Here is a 24,169-nt window from a genome sequence, read left to right as displayed (position 1 = left end):
AAGGGGATCACCATCGGAGCTGCGCGGGACCCCTAGACTACGTGGGACCCCTGTATTACCATCATTGTGGCAGAGATTGCAGTGGAGACGTGAGTCATCTGGAAGAACCAGGCTTCACTGAGCGTGTGTATCTGAAAGGCATGTAAGTATGCATCAGGCTGCTCTTACTCCCTCTAGTGGTGGAAACCAGGTAAGACATACAACTACTCAATGAAGAAATCCATAATATATAATTTATATAGGATTAACTTCCCTTACCTATCCTTGCCATAGGAATTGCTGAAAACAGACAGATTCCAGCCTTCACCCATCATGGCGGGCAGAGTTGTGTCAACCTTCAGGATTTTTGGGGTTCCTTCTCAGAAGAACTTCCTGGACCTGTAAAAGACTCTGCCAGAAACTTTCGTGCCACTATGTAAATAGTACACCAAGTCTGGTTTTTGCCAGAGCCCAGTCTTCCAATAGGAGAGGACTTACAGGCAAAACCTTGTTTCTTCGGATGACGAGGCCCGGGTACCATACCATCTTGGGAGTCAAAATATTGGCCCGAGATATGGATCCGGTTATTGTAGCCCTTAGGCCCCCACAGGGACCTGCACAGAGCTTTCTTCATAGCACATGTTTTACGTGACCAACCACCATAGACACTGGCGAAAAAACTGAGGTGCCTCCCATATGGGAGGGGTTATATAGGGGAGGAATTCTCCTTAATTGAGGGTTAACCAGTGTCCAATCACCAGAGGTGTCTATATAACCCACTGTGTAATGAAGCTCCTGTGTCCCGTAATGTATGATCAAGAAATCACGATGACAGCCAACATATGTGAAAATAAAATTATAATCCTCTTACAATTTGTTTCTTCAGATCAGCCATCGAGTCACCGACCTTCTTCTAAGTAACAGAGAACATTTCCCGAACTTTTACCGCACTGTTCCAAGCAACTGGGTTTGGTTTGAGGTGGCTATACAATTCCTCAAAGTGTTTGGATGGAATTGGGTTGGAATCATCACATCAAGTGATGGAACTGGAGAAACAGAATTGCGGGAGCTGAGAAAAGAGATGAGCAGACATGGGATCTGTATAGAATTTGTTGTTTACCTGACCACCAATGTGGAAATGAACAGAAAGAGGGTGAGGGTTATCGAGAAGTCAACCACCGATGTTGTCATACTATGCGGCCATTTTATATATGAATATATCTTGTTTTCTAAAGAATCGAAAGTTCTCAGACAAAATATGACATTAATTGTCAGTCAGGCGTGGAATGTACTTGGATATCAAGAGAGCAGCCTGAAAGAAACATTTAACTGCAGCATTGTAGGGATGTTTCCTCTGTATTACATTCCTGGATTTGATGATTTTATGTGTAAAGTACATCCATCCAAACGGCCAGACGATCCATTGCTGGAAGATATTTGGATAAGTAAGTTTAATTGTCTTTCTTCAAATATATATAAAAATCATGTATTGCTACATGGTGTTGTCTCTAACATCACCTGCACCGGGCCGGAATCACTGGCATATCGCTTTACCAGGAAGAATGATGGCAAATTTTATTTAATCTACGTTGCGGTATACGCTCTGGCTCACGCTTTGAACAATATGAAACTAAGAAGAAATAAATCTGGAAATTATGGAATAAGGAAAAAAGTAAATTTATTTCTTGATTTATCCGTTTCACTAGATGTTGTGTCTATAATGTACACTATATTGCCAAAAGTATTGGGACACCTGCCTTTAGGCTTGGTCCACATCTTAGGGCGGAGCGGCACACAGCAGGGGTTGGGTGCGTCCCCATTCACCATTTCAGGTCTGATTTTGGTCAGAATCTTTGGCTGAATTCGGACCTGAAACGGAACAGAAGATGCACAGGGCTCCTGTGCAATTCGCTCCACAGCCATCCCAGAGCTGTGTGAACCGGCTCCATTGAGATAAATATTAAATATTACATCAGCTAATCACTGTATACCATATCATTAAAGTGCAATAGTGCAATAAAGTGCAGACATGATCCGTAAAAAAAATCTCATAACCTATAACTGTATTGTACAAAGATTCCTGAAATGAAAAAGTTATTTTTTTTAGTGCCTTGAAAAAGTATTCACACCCCTTAGCCCTTGTACACACGATCGGACATTCTGACAACCAAATCCGTTGGATTTTGTCCGACGGATTTTGTCCGAAACTGTTGCATACACACGGTCGGACAAAGTTGTCGGAAAATCCGATTGTACATAATGTGATGACGTTTTTTCATTACGACGGGACTAAGTTCAGGCTCGTAGCCAATAGCTTTGGTCTAGGAATTTGTTCTGAACATGCATGGCACTTTGTCCGTCGGAGTAAGCTGCACACGATCGGAGCATGTTGTCGGAAAATTTTATAGACAAGTTGGAAAACTTGGTCCGTCGGATATTTAGACGGAAACAGTCCGATGGAGACCACACACAGTTGGATTATCCGACAAAACGGTCCGATACGACACATTCCGTTGTAATCTCTGACCGTGTGTACAAGGGCTTAGACATTTTCCACATTTTGTCATGTTACAATCAAAAACATAAATCTATTTTATTGGGTTTTTATGTGATAGACCAACACAAAGTGGCACAATTGTAAAGTGGAACTAAAATGATAAATGGTTTTCAATTTTTTTTACAAATATCTGAAAAGTGTGGCGTGCATTTGTATTCAGCCCCCTTTACTCTGATACCCCTAACTACAATCTAGTGGAACCAGTTGCCTTTAGAAGTAACCTAATTAGTCCACCTGTGTGTAATTTAATCTCAATATAAATACAGGTGTTCTGCAAAGTTCTCAGAGGTTTGTTAGAGAACCTTAGTGAACAAACAGCATCACAAAGGCCAAGGAACACACCAGACAGGTCAGGGATAAAGTTGTGGAGAAGTATAAAGCAGGGTTAGGTCATAAAAATATCCCAAGCTTTGAACATCTCACAGAGCTCTGTTCAATCCATCATCCAAAAATGAAAAGAGTATGGCACAACTGCAAACCTACCAAGACATGGCCATCCACCTAAACTGACAGGTCGGACAAGGAGAACATTAATCAGAGAAGAGCCAAGAGGTCCATGGTAACTCTGAAGGAGCTGTAGAGAGCCACAGCTCAGGGGGGAGAATCTGTCCACAGGACAACTATTAGTCGTCTCTCCACAAATCTGCCCTTTATGGAAGAGTGACAAGAAATCCATAAGAAGTCCCATTTGAAGTTTGCAAGAAGACATGTGGGGGACACAGCAAACATGTAGAAGAAGGTGCTCTGGTCAGATAAGACCAAAAGTGAACTTTTGGCCTAAATGCAAAATGCTATGTGTGGTGGAAAACTAACACTGCACATCACCCTGAACATACCATCCCCACCGTGAAACATGGTGATGGCAGCATCATGTGGTGGGGATGCTTTTCTTCAGAAGGGACAGGGAAGCTGGTCAGAGTTGATGGGAAGATGGATGGAGACAAATACAGGACAATCTTAGAAGAAAACCTGTTAGAGTCTACAAAAGACTTGAGACCGGGGCGGAGGTTCACCTTCCAGCAGTACAACGACCCGTAAATATACAGCCAAAGCCACAATGGAATGGTTTAGATGAAATCATATTCATGTATTAGAATAGCCCAGTCAAAGCCCAGACCTAAATCCAACTGAATATCTGTGGCAAGACTTGAAAATTGCTGTTCACAGACGCTCTCCATCCAATCTGACAGATCTTGAGGTATTTTGCAAAAAAGAACAGGCATACATTTCACTCTCTATATGTGTAAAGCTGGTGCAGACATCCCCAAAAAGACTTGCAGCTGTACTTGCAGTGAAAGGTGATTCTACAGTATTGTCTCCGGGGGGCGCCATACAAATGTACCCCACACTTTTCACATATTTATTTGTAAAAGAATTTGAAAACCATCTATAATTTTCCTTCCATTTCACAATTATGTGCCACTTCGTGTTGGTCTATCACATAAAATCACAATAAAATACATTCATGCAAAATTTCAAGGGGCATGAATACTTTTTTTAAGTCACTGTATAGCGTATATGTGAATCAGTGCTAATATAGAAATAAATTGTGTAAAGTCCCATAGAGCAATAACGTGTGATCAGGAAAAGTCCAAACAACCAATCGGTTTATAATGTGTAATTCATTCGGGATAGGGTCATAATCTGAATAATCACCACAACGTGCTCCACTGCAAACATAGAGGATTCACCTCTTAATGCCGCGTACACACGATCGGAATTCCGGCCAGAAAAAGACCGATGAGAGCTCTTCATCGGAAAATGCGACCGTGTGTATGCTCCATCGGAATTTAGCAGTCCGAATTTCCACCAGCCAAAAATTGATAGCATGTTCTCAATTTTCCAGACGGAAAAACTTTCTATCGGTTATTCCGATCGTGTGTATGCAATTCCGACACGCCAAAAATCACGCATTGCTCAGATTCAACATACGAGACAGAAGCTATTGGCTACTGGCTATTGAACTTCCTTTTTCTAGTCACATCGTACATGTTGTACGTCACCGCGTTATAAATGATCGGAATTTGATGTGACCGTGTGTAGGCAAGACAGCTTGAGCCGAATTCCGTCGGAAATCCGTTGGGAAAACCATCAGAGCTTTTTTCCGACAAGAATTCTGATCATGTGTACGTGGCATTAACAGAGAGTCCGACCCTTACAGGCCAGAAAAATCCTTTTGACAAGCAAGCCCCATCAGGGGCATAGAATGACACTTCATTGGCAGATTCAGGAACTAACAAGGATGATCTCTCCACATCTCCTCAAGCCAACACCATGTAATCACTCCTCAGTTGTTTCCTTTACTGAACTGAGGAGTGATTACATGGTGTTGGCTTGAGGAGATGTGGAGAGATCATCCTTGTTCGCATTGTTCAGTTCACATAGAGAAAGGAAGGGAAATTGAATTGCGCAACATCTATGGAAAGCAATTTTATTAAAAAATAATTATGCTCACAAGAAGGAAGATAAAACACGCATATCAATATGAACAAGGTCTGGCGTCCCTGCGGACGTATTGACGTCACCGCTACACCTACCGCCAAATGTACGTTTTCATCCTAATAACGTTGTAGACAAATGTGAGATGGTAAATTTGGAAGAATTACTTTGTAAGAAACGTATTTTTCCTCTAACAGCTGCAAAGATACATCTGGAAAGTTAAGTTCAAGAACTCCCACAGCCAAGATGTCATGTTCAACGAGAGAGGAGAAATACCTAGTGCGTTTATGCTAGTAAACATGATGGTTTTTGATTCTGATACAAAAAACTGGAATATCGTCATAAAATTGGTTAAATTCCCCAATATTTTTAATAAAAACAAGACAGAGAAGTTTGGAGAAGTATCCTATTGGAAACAGGGCAAGGTAAGATATTTCCATGGTTTGTGTTTGATGTATTTTAGACTCACATCCTTCATTTTCATTGTATTATAGTATCATACGTTCTGTTCTCTGACTGAAAAAAAAAAAAACACCTGTTCTTATGCAGGACATAAACGGTCGAATTTCGAACAAATTTTCTTTTCAAAATCAGAAAATTTCACCTCATGTTGCTACAGAAAAGAATTTTCTTGGCCGGGAATCTTCTTTTCTCTCCGTAAATTTTCTTTTATCTCCGTACATTTTCTTTTCTTATTACATTTCTCGCACGATTCTCCCATCATTGATTTGAAAATTTCCAACATGTCCGATTCCTCAAATTTTATTTCCGCACGAAAATTAGCTGTTGCTGCAGCCCACTAATGGTGCGAAATTCATACGTAAATTCTTAAATACGATTTTCGAAAGAAAATTATTTCGAAATTCGAACCGTGTATGGCCGGCATTAGATAGTGAAGTTAACATATTAGGTGATAAAACATATTCAGCCAGAGGAGAGAATAACCTAGGCCCCAGAAATTGGAATATGGCTGCATTAGACAGTAGAGGGAAATGGGTTGAATGGGCACAAATTCCCACAGACACATATTTCAAAATTCTGTGGCAAGTCTTCCCAAAAGCGTAGAGGCCAATTAAGGCCACAAAGGATGTAATAAAAATCAATAAGATCAAACAGGTGTAATGGTCAGGTGTCTACACACTTTTGGCCACATGGATATATTGTGGCCATACTGCATGTGACAGACCCAACCAGGAAAGGGGCTTTTGGAGGGGTCTGCTGGGTATCCTCTTGCCTATTGACTATGGGCCCTGGCTTTTGAGGAGGCACTATTTTTGGGAGGTGTGTTCCTGGGGGGACCCTTGGAGTCGTCTTGCTTTGGATTTAGGATTGTCTCCCAGAAACACACAGACTCTGGGAATCTAGGCCCAGGATACAGATTTGGGTCCTTTGTGCCCAAACCAGCAATGACTGTTTTAGACTGTGGGACTGAGAGTAGATGTTAATATAATCAGCTCAAACCAACATGATATTGGGGTCTCCTGCTATAATCTGTTTATTAAGGTGCCATGTCTCTCCCAATTGTGTGACTGCTGTGTGTGCATTGCCATTGTTAATTGAGTCACCTATTGTTTGTCTTTCTGCTCTTCTTTTGGGATGTGATTAATATTGTGACCACTTTACCTTGTTATGGAACCAGTGATGGATGTTATGGGTTTATGCTTATGATAATTTGTAATATACTTGTATCCAGGGTTATGGGCTGGGTGTCCTGGACGGTTTGGGGACCTAGGCTTGTTTAAGTGACTGTTTCATTAGCTTAATGCTTATGTTGGCTGTTCCTTAGCTATGTTAATTAAATTCCTTTTTACAGTTTGCATTGTATACAATAATGTGATCAGGCACACCTGACCTTCGTGCTACATATTCTGTGTGAATTTACAATAGAGGTTTGGGTTCCAGTTTGCACATAAGCTAGTGTCGTCTAGTCATTGGGTGCTCAGCTCAGCTACAATATCTGGTTCCTGGGTACAGATTGGAGGAAGAAGGAGAAGGGAAAATGCCTTTGTGTGCCTGGAAATGTTTAAACAGGTGGATGGGGGTCCATATTAATGGCCATGGTTTAGAATGGGATGTACATTGACGTTTAATGGATGTGAAGGTCCACAAATGTTTGGTCATATAAGAGAGATAATTTTTGTTGCTATGTTTTCATGTTGAATATCTCTTTTCTCCCTGTTTCCTTTTTATGTTTTGATGTTCATGTATGAGTCCATGCTTCCTGCTGCAATTCGGCATTGATGGAGAAACATGACTTGTGTTGGTTTCCTAAAATCCTCTCTAACATAAAAGTGATAAATCAACAGTTCTCCAAATCTACTTTACAATAATTGTCACACAAAAAAATGATAGATCCCCGTATATTCCTCCTGGGTGTCACTGGCAGAAATTGTTAAGAGGAATCATTCTATATGAAATTGTTAATTTTTTATCCCTTTCATGACTAAGCCTATTTTTGACATTTGGTGTTTACAAGTTAAAATCTGTATTTTTTGCTAGAAAATTACTTAGAACTCCCAAACATTATATATATATATTTTTTTTTTATCAGAGAATCTAGAGAATAAAATGGCGATTGTTGCAATATTTTATGTCACACCGTATTTGTGCAGCAATGTTTTAAACACAACTTTTTGGGAAAAGGGACACTTTCCTGAATTAAAAAAGAAAACGAAACAGTAAAGTTAGCCCAATTTTGTTTGTATAATGTGAAAGATGATGTTAAGCTGAGTAAATAGATAACAAACATGTCACGCTTTATAATTGCACACACTCGTGGAATGACGACAAACTATGGTACCTAAAAATCTCCATAGGCGACACCTTCAATTATTTTTACGGTTACCAGGTTAGAGTTACAGAGAAGTTCTAGTGCTAGAATTATTGCTCTCGCTCTGGCAATCACGGCGATACCTCACATGTGTTATTTTAACACCGTTTACATATGCGGGTGCGACTTTCATATTTGTTTTCTTTGCTGCGCGAGCTTGCGGCGACGGGGGCACATTAAAAAAAATAATTCTTATTTGTTTTAAAATTAATAAATTGTTTTAAAAAAAAAATAATTTGATCACTTTGATTGCTGTCACAAGGAATGTAAACATCCCTTGTGACAGTAATAGGTGATGACAGGTACTCTTTATGAAGGGATCGGGCGTCTAAAAGACCCCAAATCCCTCCTTTGCAGTTCAAAGTATTCAGATCGCCGTTTTTGGTGATTCTGAATACTGTATATATTTTTAAAACCGACGCCATTGGCAGCTGAGTAAACTGGAAGTGATGTCATGACATTGCTTCCGTGTTTACAATTAGGAGACTGGAAAGAAGCCGCTTACGGCTTCAAGCCAGTCTGTCCCTAACCGTGTTGATCGGGGAGCCCAGGTAAGAGCGGTGGGAGGAGGCGGGAGGGGGGGTGTCCCCTCCCGCTCCTCCGGTATAACAGCGGAGCGGCTTTTAACCGCATCGGTTGTTATCGCTGGAAAGCTGATCGCTAGCTCAAAAAAAAAAAAAAGGACCAGGATGATGCCTGCAGCTGCGGGCATCTTCCCGGTATAACCCCCAAAAGCCGAGTATGCACATCTGCGTACGCTCGGCAGCAAGGGGTTAAACTACTTTTTATGCTAGAAGAGAAATTGATAAAATGGAAATCACCCTCACCGTTAGACTGAGATAAGTGCAGCACTACCAACTAATGATATCATAAATAAAATCATACCTGTATAAAACATCAATGTGTAATAGAATATGAAGAGATGCATAAACATATATATAAGTAGTAGCTAAAGTCACGTGGTGTGTGACGTAATGTGTAGGGCGGAACCTGAGGGATCATAGACCGGAAGTGACCTCATACCAGTAAATGTATGTTGGGCAGTCGGCAAGAGGTTAAAGTGATTCTAAAGCCTCAAGGTTTTTCATCTTAATGCATTCTATGCTTTAAGGTGAAATTCTTTCTGTGCTGTAGCTCCCCCCCCCATCACCCCGATCCGATCCATCGGTGTGCACAAGGGCAGCTGCCCCAGCCACTGTCCCTCTCCTCATTGGACAGATTATTGCTGCCAATAAAGACCTGTGACATGGGATCAGGGGACAGGGCTGAGTCCGGCTGTCTGTGTCAATGGACACAGCAGCTGAACTCGGGAGTATTACATGTTTGCTATTTTTTGATTGAGAAAAAAAAAACAATCCCTGTAATGAAACCTCCCACACTCCGCTTGAGTGCATCCTTCATATACCACTTCCTCCAGTCTGTATAGATATTAGATATTATAGCTGCATATTACAACCAAGAACTAGGCAGGACTCGTTTGGCTGAAAAGCTGGAACTCTTTACTTGAACAAGAAATACAGGCTTATACATTTGAGAAGGAGGTTCCCCCCTCCTAAACATATGATTCTAACAATACAACTGTAACCAGAGACATAAATTAACATGAGCTAATTAACTAGTCATTTAACCAGCCTAGGTGACTCAGAGGTTTGACCTTCCAGGTCAGACGTGCCATCTTCTAGCTCAGTACACACAATACACATTATCATAAGTATAAACAAAGAAAACCTTCACACAATAGCAGGAGCCCCCAGTAGCAGACTACCCATCTCCTACATTGTACAGAGGCCAAGGTGATCAGCTCTTTCAATTAACGTGTATAGTTAAGAATCAAATAAACCAGAATAGTCTTTGTATATTTCCTGGGAGATATTGTGGATACATATTACTGTTCTATTTTCTTGGTCACCCTTTGCCCTTAATAGACACAGGATGACTTAGCCCCTGTACACATGGTCAGAGATTTCGCCAAACAAATCCGTCGGATTTTGTCCGTCGGATTTTGTCCGTCGGATCTTGTCCGAAACTGTTGCATACACACGGTCGGACTAAGTTGTCGAAAAATCCGATCTTTCAGAACTTGATGACGTAATTTCGTTACGATGGGACTACATTCAGGCTAGTAGCCAATAGTTTTGATGTAGGAATTTCATCTGAGCATGCGTGGCACTTGGTCCGATCAAAATTCTCTACACATGATCGGAGTATGTCCGATCGAACCAGTTGGTTGGGAAATATTTCCAACAAGTTGGAAATTTGGGTCCGACGGATATTCCAACAGAAACATTCCGATGCATACCACACACAATCGGATTATCCAACAACACGGTCTGATAGGACACATTCCGACGGATTCTCAGATCGTGTGTACAAGGCTTTTGACATAAGAGGGCATGGGGAGCTGAAACAAAGGTTTCCCTTAACAAACCAGGGCCCATAGTCAGTACAAAAGAGGCTAGCATTCAGTCCTCTTTAGAAGCCCCTATCTTGGTTAGGTCTGTCACAATCCCCTCTAGGTGATCTAGGCACATTGCAGGGATTTTAACAAACCTTATTGCAGATTCCTACCTTTTGTTATTCTGAAGAAATAGCTGTTTGTTTTTCTGTGTCCACGTGCATGTTACCGTGTTTTACAAGCTATTGTGCATTTTATGTGAAAGTCTGATATCTTCCTTCACTTCAGCCCCCGTCAAGCTGAGGGAGGTAATGATTAAGTGCTAGTTTGAACACAAAACGCGTTACTGCTTTTCTCCCCCGTGATGTGATGTGTACAGTACATTTTCTTCAATACAGTGTTTCTTAGCATCGGAGAAGTGTGGCTGCCCTGCATTTTTCATTTTGGATAGAACTATGGGCAAAACTTTTTTTTTCTCATTAAGGATAGAGTAAGGGAGGGTTATAACCCCTGTCAGTTTTTTGGCATATGTGTCCCCTTGGGGAGATGTACATTCTCTTCCTAAACCATAGCCAAAACAGTGAGAGAAAATCTCTGCAAATTAAGGGAATTCATTGGGACCCTCCCTGGTCATATAAAACATGAAAAGTATCTAGGGAGCCCGACCATTGTGTATGACCATTTGAGGAGGTGCCACCATAATATAATTAAGATGGGATGTAACCAAAATAATAAATCATCAAGAAAAGAGGAAAAATAGGATTATACACTCACACAGCTACCGCCTCAATTTTTTTTTTTATTGAAGATCAAAAAAGACACAAGTAAAAACATTGCACAACAGGTCCTCCTGCCCACCCCCTGAGCCCACTGAAGCAGCCTGTGATGGAACCGATCCCAGACTTCGATTGAGTGCTTCCGTCAGTATAACGCTTCCTAATGCCGCGTACACACGAGCGGACTGTATGGCGTACTTAGTCCGTCGAAACACATTTCAGCGGACAGTCCGCTCGTGTGTGGGCTTCAGCGGACTTTTTCAGCGTGCAGTCCGGCGTACTAAGAATTTCGTTTTTTTCGAAATTCTGTCCGTCGTACTCGCATTTCGGCGGACAATCCGGCCGTGTGTGTGCCAGTCCGCCGTACTTTTGAAATGAGCAGACTTTTCCCACCCGGAGAAAAGTCCGCTCATTTCAAGCGGGTCTCCAGGTAGGCGGGGCCCGCGAAGGAGACGTCGCTGGCCCCGCCGCCTGGTATGGACTTAAAGGGGAACCCCAATGCCGAAAAAAATCGGCGTGGGGGTCCCCCCCAAGTCCACAACAGACCCTTGTCCGAGCACGCTACCCGACCGGCCAGGAAAGGGGGGCGAGCGAGCGCCCCCCCTCCTGAGCCGTACCAGGCCGCGTGCCCTCAACATGGGGGGTGCCTTGGGGAAGGGGGGGGCGCGCGCCCCCCCCCACCCCAAAGCACCTTGTCCCCATGTTGATGAGGACAAGGGCCTCTTCCCGACAACCCTGGCCGTTGGTTGTCGGGGTCTGCAGGCGGGGGGGCTTATCGGAATCCGGGAGCCCCCTTTAATAAGGGGGCCTCCGGATACCGGCCCCCCACCCTATGTGAATGAGTATGGGGTACAATGTACCCCTACCCATTCACCTGTAAAATAAAAGTACAAAAAAAAACACAACACACGAGATAAAATACTTTATTGCACAGCTCCAGGGGTCTTCCGTCTTCGGGGGTCTTCTCGCCGGACTCCTCCGCTATCTTCTTGTAGCTCTTTTGCTAGCGGAGGAGTCCGGCTTTCTTCCTCGCCGCTGGCCTCTTCTCCCGACTTCGGGGGTCTTGTCCCCCTCTTCGGTTCTTCTGCCGGGCCACCGCGCCTTCTTATAGCTCTTTTACAGGCGGTGGCCCAGTCTTCTGTCCCGCCGCCTTCCGTTCTTCTTCTTCTTTTTCTCCTTCTTCTCCAGGAGATGTTGACTTGACGCTCTCTCTGGCCACAATGCCAGGGACGCACTGCGCGGCCACTTATATAGGGACAAGGGGCGGTGTCACATGGCTTTATGTCACATGGGTTGGTCACATGGGTTGATGTCACATAGGGACTATGACATCGTAAGGGGGCGGGGTCACCATGTGACACCAACCCATGTGACATAAAGCCATGTGACACCGCCCCTTGTCCCTATATAAGTGGCCGCGCAGTGCGTCCCTGGCATTGTGGCCGGAGAGAGCGTCGAGTCAACATCTCCTGGAGAAGAAGGAGAAGAAGAAGAAGAACGGAAGGCGGCGGCGGCGACGACAGAAGACCGGGCCACCGCCTGTAAAAGAGCTAGAAGAAGGCGCGGTGGCCCGGCAGAAGAACCAAAGAGGGGGACAAGACCCCCGAAGTCGGGAGAAGAGGCCGGCGGCGAGGAAGAAAGCCGGACTCCTCCGCTAGCAAAAGAGCTACAAGAAGATAGCGGAGGAGTCCGGCGAGAAGACCCCCGAAGACAGGAGACCCCCGGAGCTGTGCAATAAAGTATTTTATCTTGTGTGTTGTGTTTTTTTTTGTACTTTTATTTTACATTGTACCCCATACTCATTCACATAGGGTGGGGGGCCGGTATCCGGGGGCCCCCTTATTAAAGGGGGCTCCCGGATTCCGATAAGCCCCCCGCCCGCAGACCCCGACAACCAACGGCCAGGGTTGTCGGGAAGAGGCCCTTGTCCTCATCAACATGGGGACAAGGTGCTTTGGGGTGGGGGGGCCGCGCGGCCCCCCTTCCCCAAGGCACCCCCCATGTTGAGGGCACGCGGCCTGGTACAGCTCAGGAGGGGGGGGGGGGGCGCTCGCTCGCCCCCCTTTCCTGGCCGGCCGGGTAGTGTGCTCGGACAAGGGTCTGCTGTGGACTTGGGGGGGACCCCCACGCCATTTTTTTCGGCGTTGGGGTTCCCCTTTAAGTCCATACCAGGCAGCGGGGCCAGCGACGTCTCCTTCGCGGGCCCCGCCTACCTGGAGACACGCTCGAAATGAGCGGACTTTCCTCCGCGTGTGTGGGCGAGTCCGTTCATTTCAAAAGTAGGGCGGATAGTACGGCGCACTTAGTACGCCGTATTAGTCCGCTTGCCGTGTGTGGGCAAGTAGCCCGTTCGGAAAGTCCGACGGACAGTCTGGCGGAAAGTACACCAGACTAAGTATGTCATACAGTTGTGTATACCGTGTGTACGTGGCATACGTCTGAATATAGAGATCAGATATTCCAACCGCTCACAAGCGCAAAACAAGATGACACTTGCTTAGTGCTAACATGGACTCATTTATTAGAACCAAAATGCCAAGTATTTACAATACAGTAGAAGACTAAAACCTAACCTAATTAGCATGAGCTAATTATCTAAATCAGGGATATGCAATAAGCGGACCTCCAGCTGTTGCAAAACTACAAGTCCCATCATGCCTCTGCCTCTGGGTGTCATGCTTGTGGCTGTCAGAGTCTTGCTGTGCCTCATGGGACTTGTAGTTCTGCAACAGCTGGAGGTCCACTAATTGCATATCCCTGATCTAAATCAACACTCAGACTAGTTGACTGAGAGATAAGACTTTTAGGCTCCTAGCTCACTAACAATTCAATAAATATTACCATAAACATAAACACAGGGTTAATTAGCACAAACAACAATGTGTGAATACTCAATACTCAGACTAGACTCATTTACACAACATACAGGTGGCTGGAGTTCATGACATTAGCATCTAACAGTTTGTGTCCCAATAGCACACATTATATATACATATATACAGCATTGAATCTGACTAGCACAGATTATAGTGGGGTTCTCATTCACCCTGTGCCCCTTAAAATCCAGGGCCCAAAATCCGTCGGCAAGAGGCTCACATTCAGTCCTCTCAAAAAGCCTGTGTCCCGGCTAGGTCTGTCACACAGCCCCTACAAAAGAGATCCCCAATGCCCTCCTGCACCCACCCAGACCCCACACCCAAACACCCACTGCCCCACAGGAGCTGGTAAACCTGCTCTCCCTTACCTATCCCCCTTTAAACCTTACCTTAGGCAACTCTAAATGTAGCCAAAACCCCCAACAGTGTGGAATGTCCCAGACCAGTCCCTGGTCCTCCAAGGGGTAATAAATCTCAATGGATAAAAGGAGGTCAAATGCTGAGTAAGGTCAGGGGCTCCCAGGAAACCAGAACTAGTGCCCCATTGGAAGATCCCCTTCCCCCTTACTTTTCAGGGACAACCAAAAATTTTGGGATTTTCTTTTATGCCCCGTACACACGATCGGACTATCCGGAGGACAAACCGCTGGACTTTGCAGCATTTTTTCAGTTTAGGGCTTCCCCTTTAAGTCCATACCAGGTGACGTGGCCAGCAACGTGTCAATCTCGCCAATGGAAGCAGCGACATTGACTTCCTTCGCTAGTTCCATCTACCTGGAGCCGCGTTCAAAATGAACGGACTTTACTCTGTGTGTGGGCAAGTCCGTTCATTTCAAAAGTCCGGCGGACTAGCACACAGATGGGCGGATTGTCCGCCGGACCACAGAGTCCGGCGGACAATTTTGAGTCAAAACTTCTTTCTAAGTCCGCCGGACTTTTGGGGAAAAAAAGTTCACGGGAGCCCAAGTCCGTCGGATAGTCCGATCATGTGTGTGGGGCATTACTTTCACTTTTGATGATTATGATAAACAGGACAAAAAGAGAAGGTGAATCTCCCTAATGGGGGTTGAGGTAGCAATAAAAACCTAATAGATGTTCTAATCCCTCTCCGCTCTATCTTTTTTTTTTTTTTGAAGGGCTAATCTGATCCCACTTAAAAAAAAAAAAAATTCCTTTCAGGTTCCCCAAGCTCGGTGCAGTGACCCTTGTCATCCAGGATACAGGAAGGTTCCAACTGAAGGAATCCATGTCTGCTGCTATCACTGCGTGCCGTGTTCTGATGGGGAAATCTCCAATAAAACAGGTAATAAATACACAGTCACATAGTCAAGTTGAAAAAAGACACATGGCTATCAACCTTACCACGTGCCGACCACCAGCACTACATTTATTGGTGGTGGGCTGCTCCCCCAGGCACAGCTATATACCTGTATGTTGAGGTGCAGTGGTGCAATCTGAAACAGCTGTGTCTACTGGATACAGTACATTGTGGTGCTCGCCCGAATACCACATTGCTGTGCAATCACATGACACCTACTAAACAAATATCAGCCGAAATACAGCACCAGATCCCAGATTAAATAGAACAAAGAGAATAGAGTATGACAAAAGAGACACAGCCCCATACTTTGGTCCTGAATGCTTATCATGGTTCATGGTTACACATACAGTACATTATCTCATGAAAGTAAGTACACCCCTCACATTTTTGTAAATATTTTATTATATCTTTCATGTGACAACACTGAAGAAAGGACACTTGGCTACAATGTAAAGTAGTGAGTGTACAGCTTGTATAACAGTGTACATTTGCTGTCCCCTCCAAAATAACTCAACACACAGCCATTAATGTGTAAACCACTGGCAACAAAAGTGAGTACACCCCTAAGGGAAAATTTACAAATTGAGCCCAATTAGCCATTTTACCTCCCCGTGTCATGTGACTCGTTAGTGTTACAATGTCTCGGGTATGAATGGGGAGTAGGTGTGTTCCATTTGGTATTATCACTCTCACTCTCTCATACTGGTCACTGGAAGTTTAACATGGCACCTCATGGCAAAGAACTCTCTGAGAATCTGAAAAAAAATAATTGTTCCACTACATAAAGATGGCCTAGGCTACAAGAATATTTCCAAGACCCTGAAACTGAGCTGCAGCACAGTGGCCAAGACCATGCAGCGGTTTAACAGGTTCCACTCATAAGAAGCCTCGCCATGGTCAACCAAAGAATTTGAATGCACATGCTCAGTGTCATATCTAGAGGTTGTCTCTGGGAAATAGACGTATGAGTGCTGCCAGCATTGCTGTAGAGGTTGAAGGGGTGGGGTGTTCAGCTTGTCAGTGCTCAGACCATAAGCCACACGCTGCATCAAATTGGTCTGCATGGCTGTCATGCCAGAAGGAAGCCTCTTGTAAAGATGATGCACAGAAAGCCCGCAAACAGTTTGCTGAAGACAAGCAGACTAAGGACATGGATTACTGGAACCATGTTCTGTCGTCTGATGAGACCAAGATGAACTTATTTGGTTCAGATGGTGTCAATTGTGTGTTGCGGAAACCGGGTGAGGAGGACAAAGACAAGACGAGGACAAACAGTATCTTCCCAGCAAGCGTGCCAGATATGTAGTCAAGATGTATAAGCTCTGTGACAGGGCCACAGGCTATACATATAGATGTATGATTTACGAGGGAAGAGATATTCACATAGAGCCAGAAAACTGCCCAGATTACATAGGGAGCGCTGGTAAGATTGTGTGGGACTTGGTGTCACCCTTATTTGGAAAGGGGTACCACTTGTATGTAGACAATTATTACATGAGTGTGCCACTTTTTAGTCACTTGTTTGATCAGGGGATTGGCGCATGTGGCACTGTGTGATCTAATCGGCGGGGCTTGCCCCAGTGGCTGGGGGAGAGAGCCTGCTTGAAGTGTAATAATTTGCTTGCTGTGAAGTGGAGGGATAATTGGAATGTTTTCGTTCTGTCCTCCCTTCAAGCAGACACGATGGTCCAATGGTCCATAGGGTACAGCACTGCACAGATTAGGACACACTTTCATGCTTTCACAGGGTTTCCAAAGATGCCATCACATTTTGGGAGACCCAAGCCTGGAACCGAACTGTTAAAACCGTTAGCAACTCCAGTGCTGTAGAAGGTGATTTCACCATCACAGTTTAAAAAAAAAAAGAGCATATATGCCGAAGCACGGGGGCAGGGGTGGAGGGGCTATTGCCCCTAACATTAGGGGTGGATTGCCCCCATGCTTCGGCATAATTTTTTTAGTCACAGATTGCGTTAAAAAATGTTTTATTTTTACTATGTTTTATTGTTTTTGCTTTGCAGGTATGGTAAGTCTTAAGCCGCGTACACACGGGCGGACTGTGTGGCCTACTTAGTCCGTCGAAACACATTTCAGCGGACAGTCCGCTCGTGTGTGGGCTTCAGCTGACTTTTTCAGCGTGCAGTCTGGCGTACTAAGTATTTCGGAATTTTCGAAATTCTGTCCGTCATACTTTGGTTTCAGCGGACAATCCGCTCGTCAGTAGGCTAGTTCGACGGACTAAGAATGGCGCATGCTCAGAAAGGATTTACACGGCGAAAGGGTGCATTGCTGTGTATTGGACTTCCTATTTCTAGTCCCATCGTTCGTGTTGTACACGTCATCGCGCAAGCTTTCGACGGACTGTTTGTGCATCCGTGTGTGGTCAAGTCCATTCATTCGAAAGTAGGACGGACTGTCCGTCGGATTGTATGACGGACTAAGTAGGCCATACAGTCCGCCCGTGTGTACGCGGCTTTACTGTAATGCCCTGTACATACGGTTGGACATTCGGACCACAACATTTTTGCCGAAACTGGTGTTGCATACACATATACAAATCCGATTGTTTGGAACGTGGTGACGTTCGTTGCGTACAACGGGACTACATAGAGGCTAGTAGCCAATAGCTTTGGTCTCATTATTTAATCTGAGCATGCGTAGCACTTTGTCCGTCGGAATTCTCTACAAACAATCGGAAAAAGTCTGATCAGATTTTTTTGTCGGAAAATTTTAGATCCAATTCTCACATTTTTTCTGTCGGAAATTCCAGCGGAAAAAGTCCGACAGAGCCCACACACGATCGGATTTTATGACAATATAATCTGATTGGACCTTTTCTGTCGGAATTTTGACCGTGTGTAAAGGGCAATATACTGTAATGTTACTTTGTTTTGATGTTAACCATCATTTGCTCAGCAGGTATGCGATTCAGCTGCAGCACTGGTTTATTTTATCTTGACAGCAACAGCGTTTGCTCCCACAATACGAAAAGCCATGATTCCAGCGCTGTCGGAGGTGATTTCACCACCACAGTTAAAAAAAAAAAAGAGCATATATGCCAAAGCATGGGGGCAGGGGTGGAGGAGCGATTTGCTTCTAACATTAGAGACGGATTGCCCCCATGCTTCGACATATATTTTTTAGGCACAGACTGTGTTAAAAAAAAATATATTTTTACTATGTTTTATTATATTTGCTTTGCATGTATGGTAAGTCTTACTGTTATAATGTAATGTTACTTTGTTTTATTGTTAACCATCATTTGCTTAGCAGGTACCCCATTCAGCTGCAGCACTAATTTATTTATCTTGATAGCAACAGCGTTTGCTCCCACGATATGTAAATAAGCGACTCCAGCTCTGTAGGAGGAGATTTCACCACCACAGTTTTAAAAAAAAACAGTGCATGTACTGTATGCCCATCATTAGAAGTGGATGGATGAAGGGCAGTATACTAATGGTTTGCCCTTCTTCCTTCCGGGGCTGTGGAATCCGGCTCTGTGACTGGTCACGTGATGTCACTCCAGCGCATGTGCGCTGGAGCCACCGGTCGCAGCACACCCACCTTAAGAAACAGCACGGGCGGCCGCTCCTTCAGAGCACATGCGTCGATGACATCATCGGTGCAGTAAACTGTAAATATCTCCTGAACAGCGCACGTTTAGGGACTATTTACAGTATCTATAGGTAAGCCTTATTATAGGCTTACCTATAGGTACAACTTCCCCATTGAGGTTTACAACCTCTTTAAGCAGCTAGGGCGGTGTAAAAAGCAAAGTGGTGTAGTGGTTAGCACTTCTGTTGTCACGTCTTCTCCACTGGGTACTCTAGGTTCCTCCTACATTCAGAGAACATTCTGGTAGGTAAATTGGTCCTAGTATGTGTATGTATGAATGTGAGTTAGGGACCTTAGATTGTAAGCTCCTTGAGGGCAGGGACTGATGTGAATGTACAATGTACAGTACATGTAAAGTGCTGCGTAAATTGACAGCACAATATAAGTACCTGAAATACATAAAGTGCATGTCTGCGCACAAACATGTAGTACACCTCTCCAATACGTACATATCTATCACTAGGGTTGGGAGAATGGTTTGGGCTGAGTATGAGTTCGGCCTGAACATTACTCGTTTGGGTGTTTGCTGAACACCCAGATTTTCTGTGTGCTTGATGAGCTGAAGGCCCGTCAAGTGCACAGTCAAGAGGTACACTTACCGCGTCCTTAACAGGTGAGTTATCAGCTGTCAGCAGGCTTCACCACTGACAACAGAGTGGGAAAAAAAGCATTGCCAAATTTTCCCGCAATAGAAAATGTAAAAAACAAACACCAAAATTAAAAGATAAAAATGGCGTGACCCCCCAAAATCCCTATCAGATCCTTATCCAAGCTTGCAGCACCGCAGGTCAGGAAAGGGGGGGTAGCCAGCCACATACCCTCAACACAGGGGGTGATTTTGGAAAGGGGGGGCTCTGCACCCACCACCCCAAAGCACCTTGTCACCATATTGATGGGGACAAGGGTCTCTTCTCGACAATCCTTGGCGGTGGCTCTGGGGATCTGTGGGCAGGGAGCTTATCGGAATCTGGAAGATCCCGCCCCCCCATATGAATGAGTATGGGGTACATTGTACCCCTACTTATTCACCTAAAAAAAAAAGTGTCAAAAATAAATAAACAACAGGCAGTTTTTGACACTTTATTAAAAAAAATAATAAAAACATGTCCCCCATTGTAGATCCATCATCAATCACAACACCCGCTGCACCGCTGGACCCGAAAATAGAAAAAGAATGACGAAGGCTACAACTGAATGCCTGCTCCTCTGTCTGACAGTTCCTAAATAGGTAAGGGCACCACAACCAGGTGATGTCACCATGTTGAGGGCATGTGGCCTGGTGTGGTTCAGGAGGGGGTGCTTTACAAATGTCAGTTTTGCTGCAGCAGGTTCTATACATGGTACAGATGTGCCACTTTACAGGCAGACTAAGGGGACCCCCCAGGCACTATATTAAAATACTATTTCATTATTATTGTTTCACTTTAAGCATCAATAGATTCATTGCTCCTTTAAAAACAATATTTTTAAAAAAATATTTATTTTTTTTTGCATTGGTACATGTCCCCCAGGACAGTACCCAAACCCCCATACCCCTTTTATGGCCAATAACTTGCATATAAGTCTTCAAAATATGGACTTTTGATTTTTCATATTTGTGTCCCATAGACTTCAATAGAGTTTGCAGCTCGGGTCTGAACTTTTTTCTCTTTTCAGAAGTTCTAGTGAACCAAGGGGGTATTCAGCCCATCACTATCTATCACTATAAAAACACTTTAAGTACAGACAAATACATGTTGAAATGCCAGAAACCCAGTGAGCTCCTATCTTCCTGTTTGTAAGGACAACACAGCACCTCTGCTTTGATTTACATATGAAAGGAGCTGAGAATCTTCACCTAAAAATGATAATGCAAATATTATTCAATCATGTAAAAAGGATCTTGCTTTTCAATTTGCATAATTGCAGTGAACACCTTTTTTAATGAATATTATCAACTCCTTTAGCAAATTAGTCTCAAAATCTCTACAAATTGACAGTTGTCATAGTAAAAGGTGTTCTCTTTGGGAGACGTATCCTCATAACTTGCTGTAGTCACATCTCAAAATTTTTGAATCTTATCTGATATTGAGTCTTATGGAGTCTTATCACTTTTTCTCTGGTTGACAATGGTCTACATTGCAGGTACAATTCAGTACAGGAAAAGCTGCAGTATTCTTTATATATAAGCATTTGTTTTATTTATAATTTATTGTATTTATTTTAACCACTTCAGCCCCAGACCATTTTGCTGGTCAAAGACCAGACCACTTTTTACGATTCGGCACTGCTTCGTTTTAACTGACAATTGCGCGGTCGTGCGACGTAGCTCCCAAACAAAATTGATGTCCTTTTTTTCCCACAAATAGAGCTTTCTTTTGGTGGTATTTGATCACCCCTGCAGTTTTTATTTTTTGCGCTATAAACAAAAATAGAGCAACAATTTTGAAAAAAACAAATTTTTTTTTACTTTTTGTTATAATAAATATCCCCCAAAAATATATAAAAAAACATTTTTGTTCCCTCAGTTTAGGCCGATACGTATTTTTCTACATATTTTTGGTTAAAAAAAAAACGCAATAAGCGATTATTGATTGGTTTGAGCAAAAGTTATAACGTTTACAAAATAGGGGATAGTTTTATGGAATTTTTATTAATATTTTTTTTTTTTACTAGTAATGGCGGCGATCAGCGATTTTTATTGTGACTGCGACATTATGGCGGACACAGCGGACATTTTTGACACATTTTTGGGACCATTGTCATTTATACAGCAATCACTGCTATATAAATGCAGTGATTCCTGTGTAAATGACACTGGCAGTGAAGGGGTTAACCAGTGGGTGGCAGTGTAGGGGTTAAGTGTTCCTAGGGGTGTGTTACTAACTGTGGGGGGGCTGGGCTTTCTTTTAGTGAACACTGATCTCTGCTTCAATCACATGGAGCAGAGATCAGCATCACTTGTTGCTAGGCCGAATAGAGAGATGCTGTTTTGCAATGGCATCTCCCAGTTCAGCCTCCCCCGTGAGACGATCATGGGTATGCCCGTGGCGATCGAGTCCGCGGGATCCGAGACCGGACTCATGGGGGTCCCGACCGGCACGTGAGTGTGCCGCCGGCGGCACGCTCACGATGGCAGGGGGGCATTAAAGATTGGACGTACCTGTACGCCAATATGCCTGCCCGTGCCATTCTGCCGACGTTCATCGGCGTGCGCCGGTCGGGAAGTGGTTAAGAATTTGTTTTATTTATAAGCACTTCTTTAATTATAAGCATTTGTTTCACAGCAAGCAATTCATTATATAAAACATCATCCAAAAGATCCTGTTCCTCCTCCAATGCATTTCACCATGGAGGCGTTTATTCATAGAGGTCCTAGACCATTGTTTTAAAAAAAGACTTCTTCTGTAAGACATAATGCTGTACCTGATATGTGTTGTCAATGATTTTATTCAGATAATAATGGAAAGTTTGTATTTTGTGCTTTTTTTCTCCCACAGACAGTGATATCTGCCACAAATGTCCTGTTGACACGTGGGCGGATGAGAGAAAAATCATCTGTAATCCAAAAACATATGACTATCTCTCTTACGAGACGAACATCATAGCTCTAGCTTTTTATTTTCTCTCTATATTATGCTCTGTGGAAACTCTCTCTATACTGACATTGTTTATTATATCCTGGGACACTCCAGTTGTGAAAGCCAATAACAGGACGGTGAGCTTCATCCTCCTGACCTCCATCTTGCTGAGCTTCCTCTGTGTCTTCTTCTTCCTCGGACGTCCTGTGGATATAACCTGCATGCTGAGACAAATTTCATTTGGGGTCTTCTTCTCCATCGCTGTGTCTTCTGTTCTGGCCAAGACTATTACAGTCTGCATTGCCTTCAAAGCTTCCAAACCCAGCAGCTACTGGAGGAAATGGGTGGGAGAGAAGACTTCTAATTCTGTTGTCATAATCTGCTCCTCTGTCCAAGTTCTGATCTGCGTTATTTGGCTGTCGGTGTCTCCTCCCTACCAAGAGTATGACATGGACTCCTATCCTGGGAAGATCCTCATTCAGTGTAATGAAGGGTCAGTTATCGGGTTCTACTCTATGTTGGGTTATATGGGGTTTCTGGCAGCTGTGAGTTTTGTTCTGGCTTTCATGGTGAGGACATTACCGGACAGTTTTAATGAGGCCAAGTACATCACCTTCAGCATGCTGGTGTTCTGCAGTGTCTGGATTGCCATGATCCCAGCCTATCTGAGCACCAGAGGGAAATACATGGTGGCTGTGGAGGTATTTGCTATATTGACATCAAGTGTTGGCTTGCTAGGCTGCATATTTTTCCCTAAATGTTATATAATTATCATACAACCTCAGAGAAATACAAGAAAATCTTTTTTTGATAAGGTCAAATCATAATTGCTATTAAAGAGAACACAGGTGGGACTTTATATGAGACCATGGCCATCCAGCACAAAGGTCTCCATCCCTATTTGCATAAAATATAAAAAGGGGAAAAATAAGGGACAGAGGGGCATTGGGACTTTATATGAAACACACCACTCGGGCAGGATGAGACATTGAACATGATAACGAGAGGTACTGTATAGTAGCAACAATGGGCATAATTCAATAATAGATATATATTTAATTCAAGAATATGATAAAAAAAGAAATAAACATGATTAGTAACGTCATATTGTAATAAAATTCATCGCAACAAGGTACAACAAACATGATTAATGCAAGTCTTGTAAAAAAAATCATAATATAGTAAGCTATATACAACATGATTATAATTAGTATCAAAAATACACCCACAGTATACACAGACATAATGAACATAATATAATAATTCAATGGCTCAGCCGGATAAAGCCCATGGTAAAAAGCATGGTAACTGTGACACGGCATCAAATATTAAAACTCTTCGCGTTTCGTGGAGTAGTATCCACTCGTCAGGAGCAGCTATCTGGGAATATCTAAAATGAAAAATAGATAGATAATAAATGATAGTAAATTAACAGGGGAAGAGAGGGATCAAAATCTATGGTCCTAGCCCTCTTACCTGTGGGTATGGGTAGGATTGTGTAAAAACCATATAAATTGTAGATATACTTGGGGGTAAGCATCAGGGGAAGAAAAAACCATCCCACCGGGAGCTGAGGTGGCGACAAGGCAGCAACAAGAAGGGACAAGTCAGGGAACGATGAAGATGAAGTGCGTGAAGTGAGGTCCCCCTTCTACAACTGGGATGATAGGTGTGAACCCAAGGGGTATACTAAAAAGGAAAAATGTGTATGGTGAGCAAGGTGAGTATATATGCCTAGACTAACAGGGAAAATAAATGCTGGGAAAAAAAAAACGTGTCAAAAAGAAGTTAGGAAAAATAATTAAACACACCCTAGAGCAG

At 43.5% G+C, this 24,169-nt stretch overlaps 1 protein-coding gene across 1 annotated transcript; it reads left to right on the top strand.

Annotated features, from left to right (window-relative positions):
- Positions 1 to 865: 865 nt before the first annotated feature.
- On the top strand, positions 866 to 23,181 carry LOC143975990 (vomeronasal type-2 receptor 26-like; the record flags this gene model as incomplete). Its single annotated transcript, XM_077478519.1, has 2 exons — positions 866 to 1,424; positions 22,268 to 23,181. Coding segments are annotated over 2 exons (1,467 nt in total), but the record flags the coding sequence as incomplete, so codon positions are not given.
- Positions 23,182 to 24,169: the final 988 nt, after the last annotated feature.

This window comes from Lithobates pipiens, unplaced genomic scaffold (assembly GCF_037356315.1).
Source record: "Lithobates pipiens isolate NorthernLeopardFrog02 unplaced genomic scaffold, aLitPip1_a1.2 Scaffold_13, whole genome shotgun sequence".
NCBI lineage: Eukaryota > Metazoa > Chordata > Amphibia > Anura > Ranidae > Lithobates > Lithobates pipiens.
Note: the sequence above shows the minus strand (reverse complement) of the source record. Positions and strands in the feature narration are given on the sequence as shown.